This window comes from Danio rerio, chromosome 20 (genome assembly GCF_052040795.2).
Source record: "Danio rerio strain M-AB ecotype USA chromosome 20, GRCz13ab, whole genome shotgun sequence".
Lineage (NCBI taxonomy): Eukaryota > Metazoa > Chordata > Actinopteri > Cypriniformes > Danionidae > Danio > Danio rerio.
Window position 1 is genome coordinate 21,913,593 of NC_141040.1, and position 18,748 is coordinate 21,932,340.

The 18,748-nt window shown below is 36.4% G+C and overlaps 2 protein-coding genes and 1 long non-coding RNA gene across 4 annotated transcripts in view; 1 reads left to right on the plus strand and 2 right to left on the minus strand.

The window, feature by feature from the left end:
* vipas39 (VPS33B interacting protein, apical-basolateral polarity regulator, spe-39 homolog) overlaps positions 1-18,748 on the minus strand; it is a 219,917-nt gene that overhangs the window by 130,155 nt on the left and 71,014 nt on the right. The window lies entirely within an intron of this gene.
* psma8 (proteasome 20S subunit alpha 8) lies at positions 1,686-10,492 on the minus strand. The gene is given in 7 exon segments (NM_213166.1): positions 1,686-2,135; positions 2,258-2,320; positions 2,431-2,550; positions 2,637-2,759; positions 5,881-6,005; positions 9,435-9,561; positions 10,293-10,492. Coding segments are annotated over 7 exon segments (756 nt in total). The 5' UTR covers positions 10,395-10,492; the 3' UTR covers positions 1,686-2,039.
* Positions 2,548-6,488, plus strand: LOC147839130 (uncharacterized). The gene is made up of 2 exons (XR_015518343.1): positions 2,548-3,557; positions 4,638-6,488. It is a non-coding gene; the product is annotated as an uncharacterized LOC147839130 (long non-coding RNA).

Here is an 18,748-nt window from a genome sequence, read left to right on the forward strand (position 1 = left end):
ATGTGTGAATTTATATATATATATACACACACACACATATACAGTGCTCCGTATGATTGAGTACAACCCATTTTGAAAATGAATATTTTTATCCATTTCTCAGTGAATATAGGCAATATATTTTGGTGAATTTAAACAAAACAGATTTATTAACATATATTTATTGAAATGTTTTAATCACCAAAAGTATTTAGAAAAAAATTACAACCTACAAAATTTCAACAATTTTTATTTATTTATTTTGCTTCTCTTGATTTTTCCTCTTTTTAAATATTTGTATTTAATAATTTTCTATAAGATAAATTTGGCTGTACTAGTTTTTAGACCTTTATTGTAAGTTTTTTTTGTGGCTTCAGTACTGATTGATTTGTGAGGTGTGTGTGTGTGTGTGTGTCTGTCTGTCTGTCTGTCTATAGTCTTGCAAGTGAATCTGGAAAGACAAGACTGTAGCATCAATGCAGTTTTTTTGTTTTTCATTAAGAAATGATTTTATATAGAACTGTTCAGAAAAGTTTATTAATAATGCTGAGATGCATTTCCTGCTTGAATTTACTCAAAATATTTTCCTTGCCTGTTACTCTGTAGGTTCAACAGTCAGATGCATTGTCAATTAGTTATAGTAGATATTACTTTTTGAATCTGGCTTTCTCTAATTAATAAATTGCAATGAAATCAAATCAATAAAATTCTATTTCTTTATCTGTCAAAAGTCTTATGGTGTTGCTACATTATAAACGCACCCTTTGTGTATTGTTCAAAATTTTAATAAAAGCAGAAAATGCAACTGCAAATTTCACCTCTTCCCAACGGGGAAAAACACCATAAAGAATGCATGATTATATGGTGTCATGGCTTTATCAAAGTATTTAAAGTATTTTGCCCAAAATAAGAGTTGTCACAAAATTACTCCACTTACTAAAACAGAAAACGTTGACAAGCACAAGGGTTAAATGAAAATATTTGTTCAAGTAATGGTGTCTCAAGTCAACGTTGATTCAATGGCTTTAACTTGGTTTATCACTGTTTGAGAAAGCATGATCTTGGGGTCTAATTAATCAATTGACTGTTTAATTAATCATGTGTTTTTTGCTTCATGATGAACACCAGTTTTGTCAGCATACATTGAACCAATCCTTTGTTCAGTCACATTGAAAGTGGTTGTAAATTTGAACATCAGATTGACAAATCAGTGCAAACATTGGTGATGGTGAACTGTATATCCCAGAGTTCCAGCAAATTTTGAACATATTGCCACCAACCGTTCCAGAGAAACTTTTAAATAGGCTTTTATATAAAGTTTAATGCTGGTTACGATAATTTCCCATCACTTTGCCTGTCTGATAAATGAAATTCTGGTGTCTTGCTGACTGAAACATGACTTAATAAGATGTTAACAACGCAACCCAAAATCAACAATTTAGCTCAGCGGTCACCAATTTCGGTCCTGGAGGGCCGGTGTCCCTGCAGGGTTCAGTTTCAACTTGCTTCTACACACCTGCCTTGATGTTTTAAGTATACCTAGTAAGAGCTTGATTAGCTTATTCAGGTGTGTTTGATTAGGGTTGGAGCTAAGATCTGTAGGACACCGGCCCTCCAGGAACAAGTTTGGTGACCCCTGAATTAGCTGATTATTCCCTTCAGAAGAGTGCTTGTTTTCCCCTCATCAACAGAAAGACATCAGTCCGTTAGTACAAACCAAAACAGTTTATTAGGAAACATCAGTCAGAGCACATTCTCCCAGAATTCTGAGCAGTGGTCGAAAGTTGAGCAAGAAAACTGACCAAAATCAAGAGGCTGACCACAGTACATGCTCAACAAATGAACAACTGGCAGCTCTCATCCCTGAACATGCTATGATTACGAGGATCTTAAAAATATTTCCTGGGGAAAAAAAACAAACATATTCATTGATGCCGTGGTTCAGCAGAAGACCAAGAGTCTGTGCTCTTAACAGATGAAGAGGAGGAGAGGAAGGTGTACAGTGAGAGCCTGAGCCAAGTGCATCTGCCCATATAAACAAAACCAAGAGAGAATCTGATTTACGAAGACTTCTTCTGCTTCTTCTTCTCTGCCTCCTCCTCTTTCTCCTTCTCTATTTCGGCGACCAGCGTCTCAATCTCTTTGGACTCCAGAATCTGTGAAAGGCGAGAACGAGCCCCAAATGTGTCATGAGCGATTACCAAGACTCAACAAATGACAAGAATGCTGCATCAAGACTTAAAGCATATAAAATAAATCCAGAATTCAGAAGCTTTACCTTAAGGGGCTGGTTTCTTCGGATCACTGCCAGCTCGATGTTCTTGCCCCCGGATTGCACAACCTGTGCAGCACAGATCACACACAACTGCCTCAGCAAACATGTTGCGTCCTGCCAGCTTCATGACATGAGTGTGTGTTGTGAACATGTAACTAAGGGAATGTGTTGTTTACCTCCAGTAAGGCTTTGATGGCCAGCTTGATGGCATCATTATCACTGGCGATGGCTTCATCTGTGTAGTTCTTCTCCAGAAACTCCCTCACCGTCTTCGCACTGCGGCCGATGGCGTTTGCCTGATGACACATGAGATACACAGGTTTAATAAGCTCGAAAACAAGTAGAACTTCAACATTGTAGAAATGCACTGCTCCCACTTTACCTTCCACGCGTGGTATGTTCCAGAAGGGTCTGTCTGATAGAGACGTGGGGTCCCATCATAGTCGAAACCAACAATCAGGGCCGAGATGCCGAACGGACGACGTCCATTGCTTTGAGTGTAGCGCTGTTGCACAAGCAAGAGCACAATTAATAGTGACAAAATGATTTAGAAATGTTAGCTCTACCTGTGTAAACTCTGTAAATTTATTAGTAACTAAGCCCAGGGCAGCATGATTTATTAAAATAATCATTTAAATCAAATACGTAAATCCCAGCACTGTGTTGTTTCACACGAGAGGCTTGTGATCCAGTGTTTTCAGTGTCTCTGAGTGGTTTGGTTCACTGTAAATACTGCTCTACACAAACTCTGCTTTTGCCGTACGTTTAGGTTACTTTTAACATGCATTTGGGATAGGGCTGTAAGATTCACCGGAAAAAGATCATGATCTGGATTTGACCCCCCCATACGACCTTTATCCAGCATTTCTACGATTCAGCCAATTATATTTTGGCGGCCACACAAGTCTTCACATTGTTTTATATACAGTACAAATGGTGTTAAAAGAGTCAAAAACTATATTTGTAAGGATTAATTCACCCAAAAAATGTCATTTCAGCTTTCATGTTATGTATTCACGGCCGCAAAATCACACGTGAGCTAACCATGAGCTGTTACCACAGAGAATACACGCATGAATGTCTACTTTAGTAACAGAACCTGTGGGAAGTTTGATTTTAATGTATGTTTTTTTTTCTAAATATGACGGAAGCCATGACATGAGCAGCACTCGGAAGTGAAAGTGAAACAAGTGTGCACATCATTTAAATGATCAAATCGCATTTTAGAGTTATGATTACGACAATCGTTTGATATGTTTTTTATTTCCTAGCAAACAGTGTTGTGCATGAAAAACGTTTTACAGTGCGAGTTAGGGTTGTAACGGTATGAATTTTTCACGGTATGATAATCGTCTAAAACAATACCACGGTTTGACGGTTTCGCGGTATACGGTATGTTACAAATGTTACAAAATAATAGAACAGTGAAGCAAATTTGACTTTTTCCAAATAATATATTTTTAGTTACTATAAACAACACCACTTACAATGAACAAATAAAAAAATAAGAAAATAATAAATAATGTGTCAAAGTCCAAATAAAGTCCAAATAAACATGGTGCAAATCCTCAGTAAAAAATAGATATAAATATTTACTATACTATAAATAGTTACATAACGAAACTAGATTCAATATGGAACATCCTTAGGTTTTATGTGCCAGCATGGATATGGTTGTCTGTGGATATGGATTTGGATATGGTTGTCAGCAATGCAGACAAACAGCTGCATCTTCATTTGCGTCTTTTGAAAACAGCAAGAGCAGCAGTTCGTCTTTGCTGTGTCACTGTTTTGTCATGTTTCTGTGCTGCTGTGCATGCAAAAGTACTTAGTATGAGAATTATTTCATGCAAAACTTTTTTTTTTGCGTTTTATTTAGCCGTGCATAAATGTATGCCTATCTCTCATTCCGTGTTGTTCAAAAAGCTTGGTCCACAAACAAAAGCGAAACCTATGCTTATTGGTTGTGATATAGCGAGTTTGAACCAATCTGGGCATGGAGGAGGGACAATGCATCGATGTATCATGTCTGATTTGTCCGGAGACACAGTGACGAGCGTTTCTTTGTCAAATCAGCGTTGTCAAATGTTGATGACGTAACCGCACTGATTCCGGAGCCTCTGAAAGTCCGCGAATGTTATGTGATACAGCACTGGAAAGCAGAGATTCTCTTCTTTATGCCAAATTTGAATTGTATAAATCGGATCAGCGGATCAAAAGTTATTAAACATTTAAGAGCAATAACGTTACTTATTTTTAGCCGCGGGCGGCTGTCTCGGTCTTTAAGGGTTAAAACCGTTGATATGCAATTGTTCATGGTATGATAATCGTGCACGTTCAAATCGTGGTAAACCGTCATACCGGTATATTGTTACAACCCTAGTGCGAGTATAACTACTCTAGCCTATATAATGTTGAATATATTGCAAGAGGGAATCTGATAATGACAAATGTGAAAACATGCTCTAATAATGTTGTCAATGACAAATGATTAGCATATATCTTAAACACAATAATTCAACTTCAGAATTATGAATCGTTGTATTCTGATGTCATCACCGTACTGTGAATTAACCAGTCTTGTTCAAGTCCACCATTCAAAGTCTACATGAAATTTACTATATGTTTGAGAAATAACAATAGCCTACACACGTTAACCTTTATTTTACATTTACACAATCATGAGAAAATCCTGATCTTCATTTCAAGCAAAAAACTTGATTTGGAATCGTGCAGCCCTGATTTAAGATCACAAAACATAATAACTTTATATTCTTTATTAACACCAATAATAATTATTTTAATTTTAATAAGTCGGTTTCAGTTTTAAACAGGTGTCCTGTAAAATAAAGTATTTTCAAAGTGCTATACAGTGAAACAATTTTTATTTATCTTGTTGAAGAGTCATATCTCTACTATTGTTAGTCAATTAAAAAAAATCTCTAAATGTGCAGCCTTAAGGTTTGTGCATCCTGAAATGACTTTCACTCATGCTTGTTTTGTTTTTGGCCTTCATACCCAAGCGATTTTTACTACTAATGCTAGTGAACTGATGCTAAATGGCACTTAAAAACTAAAACAGAAATACCCTGGTATACAAAGTAGCACTGCACAACTTTACGTTTATTGCACAGAAGTGAGCCAATGTTTATGTGCTTGTTAAAGCCATTCAGACAGTATTTCTTAATTGGTAAATGAAACATGAATAGCAGCAGCAGATCCAGCTAGTGTTCACACACCAATGAAACAAGCAGCACCACATTCATCTCGTCTCAATGCTTCTTCTCCACTGTTAGGAATGTTTGCTCACCTAGACTGTTTTGTGCTTGAGCACCACTAAGTTGAGTTTACTGTAATTTTAGCACATGAACAAGAGTGTATGGGTGACCACATCATTGGCCACATCGTGTTTGATTCTAAAAACACGAGTCACAAAACATTCAGGAATGTTTTCAAATCACTTCAAATTCTCTCATGTTATATCGAACATTATGAGCTCTGTAAAACCCATATAAAAAAGGGTGACTTTCACTGTAAACATGCTAAACAATGCAATTTTCCTTTATCTTTTGTGGTCTAAAGTATGAAGGCAGAATTTTCCACTTGAAGTGTAGTGGTGTGGTCACCTGTTTGAGTGTGGCGATGTAGCGGGTGATGTACTCTACAGTTACGGGGTCTTCCACTGTGAGTCTGTGGCTCTGACACTCTACTCGTGCTCTGTTGATCACAATCCTGGCATCTGCTGTCAGACCTGGACAAAACATTTAGCAAACATGCCAAGATCACTATTACACAGTACAGTCAGGATATATACCTCAGTTATGCTTTAAATTAACGTCTCTGATTTACCTGCATCCAAGCTAAAAACAAACAAAAAAAAACACTTCCCTTAACCCTTTCCCTGTTATTGCGAAGATATCTCTTCAATTACGTCTTTCATTGACAAGTTTTTACAGCAATTTGTGTTCTAGGTGTATTAACGTAAGGGATGTCTTCTGGGGCTCCCAGCTATGAAATATGAACCCATTAGGGCTGTTCGATTCATCAAAATCGAATTGCGATTTGAAACGTTGCGATTAACTTATCGCAAGAGGCGATATTATATAATCTCCTCGACCCAGGGAAAACTACGTGACTGCCATCTGTGTGTAATAGTCTTACCATCCAATTAAGTGAGCATGCTTTCGTTCTGCCCAATAAGAATTGCGTGACCGAACCATGCAGAAAGCCCACAGAACAAACAAACAAACAGGGAAGTGTGGACAAGTGAGATGATGGGGTCTGCGGCTTCAGAAGCATTAATTGACAAACTAATATAAAAAAACAGCACATCAGTAATATGGGAATATTTTGCTTTCAAAGTTAGACACCGAATAAAAACAGATCATTTGTAAGAGCTGTTGCAGAATTGTTGCCACAGCAGGAAAATAGAACAACTAGCACCCGAAAAAGCACCATAGACAGCTAAATGAGGAGTGTCTTGAACTCAACTGAAAGTATTGCCAGTGACACTCAATCTAGTAGCAAGCAGATAAGTACAATTTCAGAGTTGTTACACAGTATAAAAAAACATTACAAAGGCACTAGGAGATAACTAACATAACACCATAACTCACAACTGTTTGTTCTAGAGAAAAACCAAGCGTTTCATTTCTGAATATTTATAAACACATTTGAAAACTTGGGGTCAATATGCTTTCAGTTCATTTTTTAACACTCACTGCATTTAGCAATTAGAAGCTACGATACAAAATATTGAGCTGAAGCTTCACGAAAAAATTCAATCACAAATCAAATTGAAATCGCACTCAGTTAAAAAATAAATAATAAATAAATTAAATAAATAAATAAAAAACACACAATTATATTTTCCCCAAACTGCACAGTCCTAGAACCCATGTAGATAAAAATAAAATGATTATTCATTGTTTAAAAGTAACGGTTTGGGTCTTTATTTTGATATATAATATAGTTTGTATAATCAAAGCAGAAAATATTCAGGACATCAAATTTAGGTGAAAATGATAAAAAAATGATGGTGCTATCTGGCGAGGAAAGAGAATTTAAATTTCACATCATCTAATTCTCCCAAATGATTATCCAAACATTCATTCTTTCAAACCCCTTACACATACTCTACTCTGATTGGTCAGGTGGCTGACTAGTCAGTGCATAAAAACTAATGCTCATTATGAACACTCTGTTGGAAAGTTAGGGTGGTGCTGATTTTATTATATCAATTCAAGCATGAGTCTAATGATAAAATACTGAAAGAAACTAGATTATCAACCTGAACCTCCATTATCTTGAGCTGGATGGTTCTTAAATTCATAGAATAATAATCCATCACAGCTCATCAGGCTATCTGCAGGTTTCATTAAGTTAAATTTAAGACGTTTTATGACCATTGTGAATGAAATTTCAGACTTGTGCATTGTTTAAAGTATATTTATCATGAAGAAAATTACATTCTTCATAAATGATCACAAAGATATATTTGTTGACTTTTGCTTCAACTGGATCGCATAAATAAATCTTAATTTGATATAAAACGTTACGTTTCATGTCTACTTATACATATACCTTCTGTAAATAGTTTTTCTATGAATGGAAGATAAATATAAAAGGAATATATTGCTCTGCTTTTATCATGAGAAACTGTGTAATTATTAGTTTTCTTTCCCTGATTAGGGGATTTATTTTGGAGAATTGCCTGTAAAAACAGATGTTGTGAATTGTATTTCTTTGCAATATAAACTTAAATATAAAAAAAAAAAATTATTGAGATGGAGATTGCTTCCCCACATGTGACCAGTTTAAGGCTCCCTGACCCACCTCTTTTGGATGTGTCCAAAACTTTGATTTCTGATGTGACATTTAAATGGTTTTCTGATATGTATGGTACCTTTACACCCAGAAAGTGCTATAGTTGGGTTCTCTCGTTCTCTGCTTGATTATAATGTGTCCAAACAAAGCACCATAACTTATGGAATGATTATTGGCAAGAGTGTCATTCTAAAGCTGTGGAAATCAGATTCTATTCCTCAATTTAAGACACATCTCACTTGAATATTGCACATAGTAAGAATCTGTTATGGAGTTATTGACAATCTTGATAAGTTTTACAATACATGACAACCATTTCTTGATCACTTGGACCAATATAATGCAGATTCTGGTCAGCAGTGTGGTCCTTAATAAGCTCACTACCCCTATTGACTGCCTCTTTGTATTTTCTTTGAAACTGTTTATATGCCCTAATTGTTTTTTAATAATAACTTTATTTATTTATTATTACCATTATTTACTTTGTATTATCAGGCTTATTTAATGCTTTTTATTGTTGTTGTGTTGCTTGGCAATTATTAAAATTGTAAAACTAATAAAAACACTTGTTAAAAAAAAGACAAAAAAAAAAGAAATGGAGATTGTTGGTGATTGGATGGGTGTTGGCCTAATTGGGTAACTTTACAGAGACAGAGAAAAATAAAGACACAATAATTCAGTAAAACTGAGAATTTAAAGCCAAAAATTTCGCTTTTGAAATGTAGGACTTTTTAAGACCCTGCGGACACCCTGCTCACAAGACTGGCATTACACAAACACATATTAACCTTCCGTAACTGATGATGACTCACTTCAGCAGTTCAGATTCAATTCTTTCCATTTATTCTGCACTTTTAAGCTGCGCATGCCTACAGCATTCACAAACAACTACATTACATGAAGAGCCATATTAGAAAAGTATGAGGGCACTTTAATTTATTTCCCATTTATTGTATTTATTAACATCTACCCCAACCCTAAACCTAACTGTCACAGTAACGTAAAAACAGTAGTTGTACTGAGTATTATTTATGTTATCTATTAAATTACCCAATAATTTTTTTAACGCCCACCCAACCCTAAACCCAATCGTCACAGTACTGTAAATATATAAATTATTGTTATACAGTGTTATAAAAAATGCTGCTATATTAATGTGCATATCGCACTTCCGGCCAACCTCATATTAGATCTAGATTTTACCGTATAGAGGCTCCAGTTGTGGAATTTAAAAAATAACGGATCATCATTCACATTCAACGCATTATTTATAACAAAATAAAAATGAATGGTAAATAAAAAACATGAAAATGACTGAATCTCCAGATGTCAGGAGTAAAAGTATGAATCTTACCTGCGAAGGCCATGCACACATGCTCATCCAAAGCACAGATCTTCCTGACCGTCCTCTCCTCCTGAAGCTTCGCCACTGATTTCTTCTCAACACCCAGCACAACAATATCTTTTCCCCTGATTCCAACCTGCATTAAACAAAAGTCACAAATAGTGAAATTACTGAAAACTAGTAACATTATCATAAAGAATATCACTTAGTGTGAGCACTGAACTTTCATACTGATGTCCTCTTATCCTTATACTATGAACACATCGCCCTCTACCGGAAATGTTGACCATCACACTCTCTTAAGAATGAAACTACCTGACTCATACTGTTATAGAAGAAGCTTAATAAACTAAACACAAATAACATTTTAAAATGGCACTCAGCTCTTAGGGGAAATTCTAACATTCTTAAGGTTTGAAACGCAACTAGAAAAGACACATAAACCTGAAATGGACATGTAATTCCATTGATTTGTTAGCCGGCAAAATTATTAAACCCCACGTTATATAATAGTAATTAGTTTGCGAAGTACGCGGTATGATAGATGTGAATTAAAAGCGCAATTACGTACATAACTTGTGCTTTATTAGACCACACGTCTAGTTTAGTATCTGAATAGCGCATGCTAATATTAGCCGCAACATGCAAGTCACGCTTAGCAGTAGAAATGCAAATACAAAGCACTCCTGATAAACAAAACTACTCAATTTCTTCATTACAGTCTTTCTCAATCACTGTATTTATTCCTGTATCCACCACGTGTTTGCTAAATCGCTCATCTTTTATTTTAGAGATGTATGGGTAGTGCCTAGCTGTTAGCCGTTAGCTAAAGCTGCGGCTCAGATGTAAGCATATAAACACACTCACAGCTGTGGAGCCCTTCTTTACTGCTTCCTGCGCATATTCCACCTGAAACAAGTGACCGTCTGGAGAGAAAACTGTTATAGCTCTGTCGTATCTAGCTGCCATTTCTGCACACTAGACACAAAAGCGCGAATTGCTGTGAAATAGTTGCCTCTGACTTTCGACTAGCAGCACAGCACAGGAGGTTTCAAAATTGATCTGCGCGTGCGCAATCACCGAGCGCATAGGATGGTGGGTCTTGTAATCCACAATACACGGAACTACATTTTTTTTTTTATTTGAGTTCAAGTTACTTTCTGTAAACTTATATGACTGTCTGTTTATTTTGTTTTTGATTACTGAATCTTTATGTGTTTTGTAATAACAAATTAGATGCCAAAATAAATACTACTTTGCTCAGAATTTTGGTGCAGTTTAAAAGAGGTCATAAACTGATTTTTAGCAAGAAATATAGGTATATAAATAGATATATAACAGGGCTGTAGCCAGCCTGGTGAAAGAGGTGGCTCTTTTTTCTCAAAAAGTGGACATTTTTGCAGTTATTTGCCTCATTTTCTATTTAATTCTGAGGTTTAAACACTGCATTTTAGAGATATTTTAAGCACTTTTTTGTTGGTTTAGCTTGTTGGATGGTCATCATAACGACATGTTTCGATGTACCAAAATTTCCTAAAGATTTACAATAAAGAAATATGAGAACAATACATTTTTCTTATGCAAATATATTGCATCATATATCAATAGAAAAAACAGGAATCTAAATTAAAAACTAGCCTATTGTCTGGGCAAATAATAAACTGGCGAGCACATTCAACCTTCCTCAGTCAGAATTTGGAAAGCCAAATTCATCACTTCAAAACAGAAAGTCCCATCCAAGCAACAGCCAACCCAGGATTCCACTTGGTTTTGAAGCCTTTTTCGATAGGTAATTGTCATGGGTATTTTGAACAACTTATTATGGCATAGCTGTCAAAATAAGACTAATGAGCCCATGTTTGGGACAAATTCTGGACCTCTGTCAGGGAGGGGTGGGTCTATGGAACCAGCCGAACACTCCCTGGTTACGGGCCTGTATAACTATAATTAGATTTTTTTTATTGTTGTTTTTGACAAAACAAGGTACATACATTGCAGGTGTTCAGTAACAAAGGTATTTTCGTTTCGTTTTTCTTTTTTAACCACAAACTCATTTTAAAATGATTTAAAAAAAGTTAATTAAATCATTAAATTAAATAAATCAAATTAAAATAATAATAAAAAATAAATTAAAAAAACTGTGGCGATGTGATGGGAAGTGTAGGTAGTGCTGTCGCCTCACAGCAAGAAGGTCACTGGACTGCGTATGGTTGCGTTGCGTAAAACATATGCTGGATAAGTTGTTTCATTCCGCTGTGGCAACCTCAGATTATATACATTATTATTAAAATACAAATGTATTCAGAGCAGTATAATTTTTTTTTTTTTTTGATGTTTTAGAAAGTCAGAGCAATTTTTTTCAACTGTTACTCATTAGTTAAAGCTATTTATTTATATATATATATATATATAGTACTATTTGTTTTATTGTCTTTTGAACTTTTTTTTTTTCATTCACTTTCGTCAATTGATGAAGTTTTGTTCTTCATCACTGTCTCCTGTGGCTTGCATGGTTTGGGACTTGTGGAGCTGCGCAGCAATGGATTTGCTCCTCAGTGTTTGTGAGCACTAACGAAAGCAATAGGTGCCTACGCACCTACGGTGCTTACGGTGCTTGGCCCCTAATGATAGGATGTGCATTAAATAAATTCATTTGTGAAATTACCTCACTCCTATACAATATATGGTCAACAACAGCAACTCCATAAAGTGGCAGACCACATAAAACCACAGGGTCAGCGCATGAGTGCAGAAGCCTTTTTGCAGAGTCATTAGCTACAATCCTCAAAGCTTCATGTGGCCTATTTGAGTTTGAACACAAAAGAAAATCATGTGAAAAAAGTAACAATAACTTCCATGGTATTTGTTTTTCTTACTATGGTAGTCAATGGTAACTTCTTTTCATCTTTATTCAGAACATCTTTGTGTTCATCAGAACGAAACTCATAAGGGGCTGGAACTCCTGGAGGGAGAGTAAATAGTGAGTTCATTTAAATTTTTTGGTGAACTATCTGGTGGTAATATGGAGAGACCCCCCATCCCCCCACCCCCCTTATGATTGTGAAGTGCATTGGGTGTATGGCCATACACAATAAATGCGCTAAATAAATACACATTACTTACTATCTCTTTGAGTGTGAGAAATATTGTGACAATATTTTCAGGCTGATCTCTTCCTGTTCCAACTGTGCACCAGTGCACAAAGCAAGGTCCATAAGTACATCGATGAGTGAACTTAATTGGCCTGCACTCCGTCTTGAACTCAACCCGACTAAACAGCTTTAGGATGAATTTGCCTCACAGCAAGAAGGTCGCCTGGTCGAACCTTGGCTCAGTTGGCGTTTCTGTGTGGAGTTTGCATGTTCTCCCTGCCTTCGCGTGGGTTTCCTCCGGGTGCTCCGGTTTCCCCCACAGTCCAAAGACATGTGTTACAGGTGAATTGGGTAGGCTAAATTGTCCGTAGTGTGTGTGTGTGTGAATCAGTGTGTGGATGTTTCCCAGAGATGGGTTGCGGCTGGAAGGGCATCCGCTACGTAAAAACTTGCTGAATAAGTTGGCGGTTCATTCCGCTGTGGTGATCCTGGATTAATAAAGGGACTAAGCCTACAAGAAAATAAATTATTAATAATAATAATAATAATACTGTTTACATTTAATAATGTAAATTTAAAAAATTATGATTTATTTGTATTATTTTTAACAAGCATTTATTAAAAAAAAAAACAAAATCTGATTGAGGCGATATGCTGTTAAGGCCACGCCATCAAAAAGCTATTCGGTCACTTGATTTACCATTTACCTCCTCTATCCTAAGTCCTCAACATTTGTGAACAAATGTACGACAGCATGATGTCTTTGACAAGCACCTCTACAAGTACCTACAGACACTTTCATGCTTCTACTTCAAAGGCCATTTTGGTGCCACCAAACCTCTCATCAATGCTTCATCAAGAGCACGCTAAACCTGCAGAGAACAGGCCACAAATCTGCCGTACCTTATTAAAAATGTCCTTTTAATTAAATTCAACAAATAAGAATACATTAAAGTAAATACGATGCATCGGGGAATAGAGAGGTTTGTGTTGCGAGACCATGGAGCAGTGTTCAAAGAGACAGAAATGCCCACCCACTAGTATTCCTTAGCTGTGTATTCCCTCAAACCAAGCTAATGAGGAGCTTCTGTAGAGCTCGCCGACGCTCACAAACCCCAGTGTTTCTTCCGGGAGTCACCTGTGTGGGACATGAGGGCTCTCTGAGCAAGTGTGACCTAGCTATAACAGATTAAGACTGCTCTGAAGTAAACCAGGTTGTGGTGGGGGGGGCTGTAAACATATGGAAAAGCGCATCGGTGCGTGTCTGTTCAGGGTGGATTTCTGATGTTTCTGTGTGCTGTGCTACTGTAAAATTCTGTCATTGGATTTGTTGCTCAGGCTTTCCAATGTGCTTAACCCTGGTTTTCATCATTCTGAAGCCAGCTTATCCAGCTTTTTCCTAAATTCCATCAAGAGAAGTGTTTTAAAGGAGTGGTCCGCTACAATATCATATTTAAACGTTAATGTGTAATGTAGCTGTGTGAACATAAACAACATCTCTGGATATAGCAGGCTGAAAGTTCAATGCAAAGACATTGGCTTTTACAGAGTTAGGGCGCACTCACATTAGGTACAGTTGCCTTGAACCGTGCCAAAGAACGATTGTCCCCTATCGCCTCTCCCCCTCGGCCTGCACTCACATTACATTTTTACCTACCGGACCTGAGCACGCTTACATCATCGATGATCTGACTGTTCCATTTAACAGGAAGAGAAGCGCTCTCACTAGGGCCGGAGTGGGACTCCTTTTCAGCCCTGGAGTTTTAAGCCTTAGAACGGCCCACCTCAGTTCATGACTGACTATATTAAAATAACATAATTTCCAATTCAGTTTTTAATGACACTTTTACGTCTTTTTTAAGGAAACAGCTGCTTTCGAACTTCAAATGTTTTTCATAAATATGAGAAGATTAAAGGGTAGCTAAATCTCCAACACTATTTTTTAAAACATCACAATGTCCTTTCTAGCAATATCTGAATATATATTCTGTGCAAAATTCTTTATAGATATTCAGCCCTTTGTAACGGTGGTCACACAAAAAATAAAAATAAATTATGTACACCTATATAAATAACCCAATCAGTATTATATGTCTTCACTAAAAATAAAATAAAAAATTATTTATGTAAGGTTCGAACTCAGGTGAGCGGCGGCGCATTGCAACGTGCTGACCACTGAACCACAATGGAGCTGTTATGCCGGTGCGTCTGGAATAAAAAAATAAGTATTGCACTGTCATCTGCAAGACTCTTTTAACCACAGTATTACTTTCTATTGATGCCTTAGACTTTTTTTTCCCCTTTTTAGATGTCTGATCAAGTTATGTCAGATATATTGATGTAGTGAATCTTCTGATTTTCATTGAGCAGGTGTAATATTCATAAATATTAATTATTTAAATTCTTATATTCAGTTTCAGGCTCAGGCATACTTTGCACTCACACTAAAAGCATACCGTCCCAAAGCCCGAGTGAACCGCGCTCTGGCACACCTCTTCTAACCGGGCCAATTTAATTTTAATTTAATTGTAATTAATTTCCTGAGAATTATAAAAAAATATATAGCTAGCATTTGACAAAGGACAGCTTCCAGAATCTCCTAGTTCAGTGCTGGATTCAGCTAAAAACTCCTCAAAGAAGGAGCAGCTCCAACCATAATGAAATAAGCTGTGGATTGTGAGCCACAACCTGTAAGTGTTTTTATTTGTTAAAATTGATCTATTACATGCACAGTTTCTGGCATTAACTCTATGTTTTAATGAGGACATAAACAAGGATGGCGACGTAGTGGCGCAGTAGGTAGTGCTGTCGCCTCACAGCAAGAAGGTCGCTGGTTCGAACCTCGGCTCAGATGGAGTTTCTATGAGGAGTTTGCATGTTCTCCTTGCGTTCACGTGGGTTTTCTCCAGGTGCTCCGATTTCCCCCACAGTCCAAAGACATGCGGTACAGGTGAATTGGGTAGGCTAAATTGTCCATAGTGTATGAGTATGAGTGTGTGTGTGTGTGGATGTTTCCCAGAGATGGTTGTGGCTGGAAGGGCATCCGCTGCGTAAAAACCTGCTGGATAAGTTGGCGGTTCATTCCGCTGTGGCGACCCCAGATTAATAAAGGGACTAAACCGACAAGAAATTGAATGGATGAATGAATAAACAAGGATGTAAACAAGGAGAAATGCTGTTTGACACCGCTAACAACTTAACTACATATTTATATTTTCCATTAAACCCCTGTAAACACCTACATTCTTCACCAGCACAGCAGTGTCTCTCTATGCGGATGCTTTTTAGTGCATTCTACATCTCAAATAACAAACTTACAAAAGATATGTGAAGGTTTCAAATTACTTACACATGCTTATAACCAGAATATATATAAAAGACACTTGTCAGATTTGATTTTAGAGAGCAGGCATGAGGTTCAGCTGTGTCCTTTTCATTTTCTGTCTGATTAAGGCTCAACCTACTATGGCTAACAGCTAAACTGATAGACAGTATTTACACAGAGCACGCTACTAGAGGTGTGACGCTTTTGACGTGGAGCCAATCTGCGAATCACAGCACATTATGTTAATTAACCAATCAGAGACTTTGGAAGAACTAGGGAATATGACAGTCGTTTTCATGTTAGCTGAGTAGCTGTATATAATCAAAGATTATATGCAAAAAAATACGTGATTTCTTACAAGTGAAGCTTGAGCACACATTGCTTTGCATCTTTAAAACACGACCAAGTCTTAAAAATACACTCTGAACCACCCCTTTAAAACACTGAGTACAGGGACAATTTTCCTCGTGTTAGCATTAATAAAATTACTTTCAGAAGACTTTAAATAACCCCAAACAAACTCCAAAGTAGTCTTTTAGCAGCAATATAACATGTCTTTTGAATATTACTTTACTGTAAGGAATAGAAAGATAAAATAATCTGGAGGAACAAAAGATTCAAAAGAGCTTTGGCCACAGACATGCAGTGTCATGTTAAAATATTAAGCATAATACTTTCACAACAGATAAAAAAAATCAATCAAACTCAATCATATTTCACTATATAGATTTTTTGCAGTGCATTTGAATTGATTTGTTTCCATTGTTTTGAATGGAAGTTCCCCAAACCAGAAGTGCAACCCATAATTTAAATGCATATGTTTAATAAGGGAAGTTAAGTTATTAAGATGCAAATGGTCAAATAAGGAAAATAAACAAAATGCAGCCATGTAAAGTGTGAAATGCATGTGTTTAGTTAAATTGTTAATATTTATTTTATTCTATAAATGTCTTATAACATTTCTCAGAAACGTTTAATGAAAAAACTGACGATGTGTCAGCGCCAAAAGCCTAGTGATTTGTGTGCCAATATATAGCACCGAATAAACACAAAGTACCTTGCTACCTCGCAATCCACAATTACAACAGCATGTCCTTGACCTCAGCTGGAGAAGCACTGAAGTGAAGTCTTTATTTTAATTTCTGATCCACTCTAGATCAGACCGTTTTCTTCACCGACTGAGCCGGGATCATCATCATTAGCAATCGGCTTCATCTCTGGCTCTGTAATTAGCTGATTAATAAAAATTAACCTTCAAAGTTCATTAATATCAGACAATAATTAATCTTGATGTCCTGATTTAAAAATGCCCCAACTCTTTTTTCATTTGCCTGAATTGGCAGTGGTAAATGTTCATAAAGATAATTGGCTCTCGAGACTGCACATGCTGTAGATAATCACGCTGCCCCTCATGAGCCGCCTCTGTTGGAATGTGTTATGCATCCTCAAGAGAAAATGAGTTTTAAAGGGGTAGTTCACTCATTGCCATTTACTCACATTCAAGTCACAAAAAAAACAAAGCTGCTTTTACCTTATGTTAGACTAGAGTATACTTCATCCGTCTGTATTCTGTAAAATTCTATCTGTAATTTCCATCATTAGGAATGTCTATGTAAATGTTGTGTGTACAATACTCTTAAATTCAAAAGCGCTAAGAACCAAAAAAAAAAGGTGTTTGTACAGTGATGTTACACTTTTGGTTCCTCAAAGAACCTTTAATTTAGAAGATCTTCATAGAAGACTATAAGGAATCATTCTAAAGATCCAATTTTTGGAATGAAAATGTTCCAAATAATATTACAGGTTTTTCTTGAAACCTGTAATGTCAGTAAAGAACCTTTTGTTTAAAGGCCTTTTAAGAATGAAGAGCACAGGCATGAGGTGAATGCTGAGACAGAACAAGTCCACTAGGTGGTACTGCATGGAGCTCATCTATCCATGCTTATCCTTGGTTAGGTTAGCTATTTAAGCATGGCTCTGAACGCACAAGATATGCTATAGATATAGAAGATATCTAAGAGGTGTTTACATTACATTATTGCCAATTATTTTACATTTTATAGGTGTTTCAAAGTTCATGTTATGTGCATGTTAGATCAGGGGGTTCCCAAACTTTTCAGCTCATGACCCCAAAATAACAATGCCAGTGACTTGCGACCCCCAATATCCTCTGGGGTGGTTATAAATATAGAAACTTTGCATGCAACGGCACACACACCAATAGGCCCAAGACTATTTTTCATTTCATTTTTAAAAAAGTATGTGAGTGCTGTAAAGGTGTCAGAAAGTTTAACCTGATTCCAAAAAGTCAATCTGCTGCATCAGTATCTTTAATATAATGTAATCACCCCAAGGGTCGCAATCCAATAGAAAAAAAGCAGAAGGCTGTACCTAAACTACTATTTTTATCTTCAGTAGGTTATGGATAAAGTATGGTAATTCTATTTGATTATTTTTAAAAAAATTATCACATTTTTGGAAATCACCAAGCAACCCCCCTTTGGGAACCAATGTGGTAGATGATATTAGCTGCCTTCAGTTTTCTTGTAATTAGAAGAATCTGAAAGTAAAAAGTGTTCACAGCCTCCTACAACACACAATCATAATTTGTAAACACTGAAATTTCTGAAAGCTGTGATTTTCACCAAATGACCATTGTATCACCTGGCCAACGTAAATTTAGATGTTGACCATGTTGCCACAGAAATACAGAATTTCTGTCTGAAAATGTGAACAGCTTTGAGTAGAGTGTCATCCGTTGTGTTGGAATTGTGGTGATTAAATAATTGGAGCTATTGTTAACATCTCTGTCATCTTATTTTTTAAATTGTTAAAATTGTGGTATCTGTGATGCAGCAAGTCCAGAAAATGATGTGTACACAATGATTTTATATAAAATTCACTTT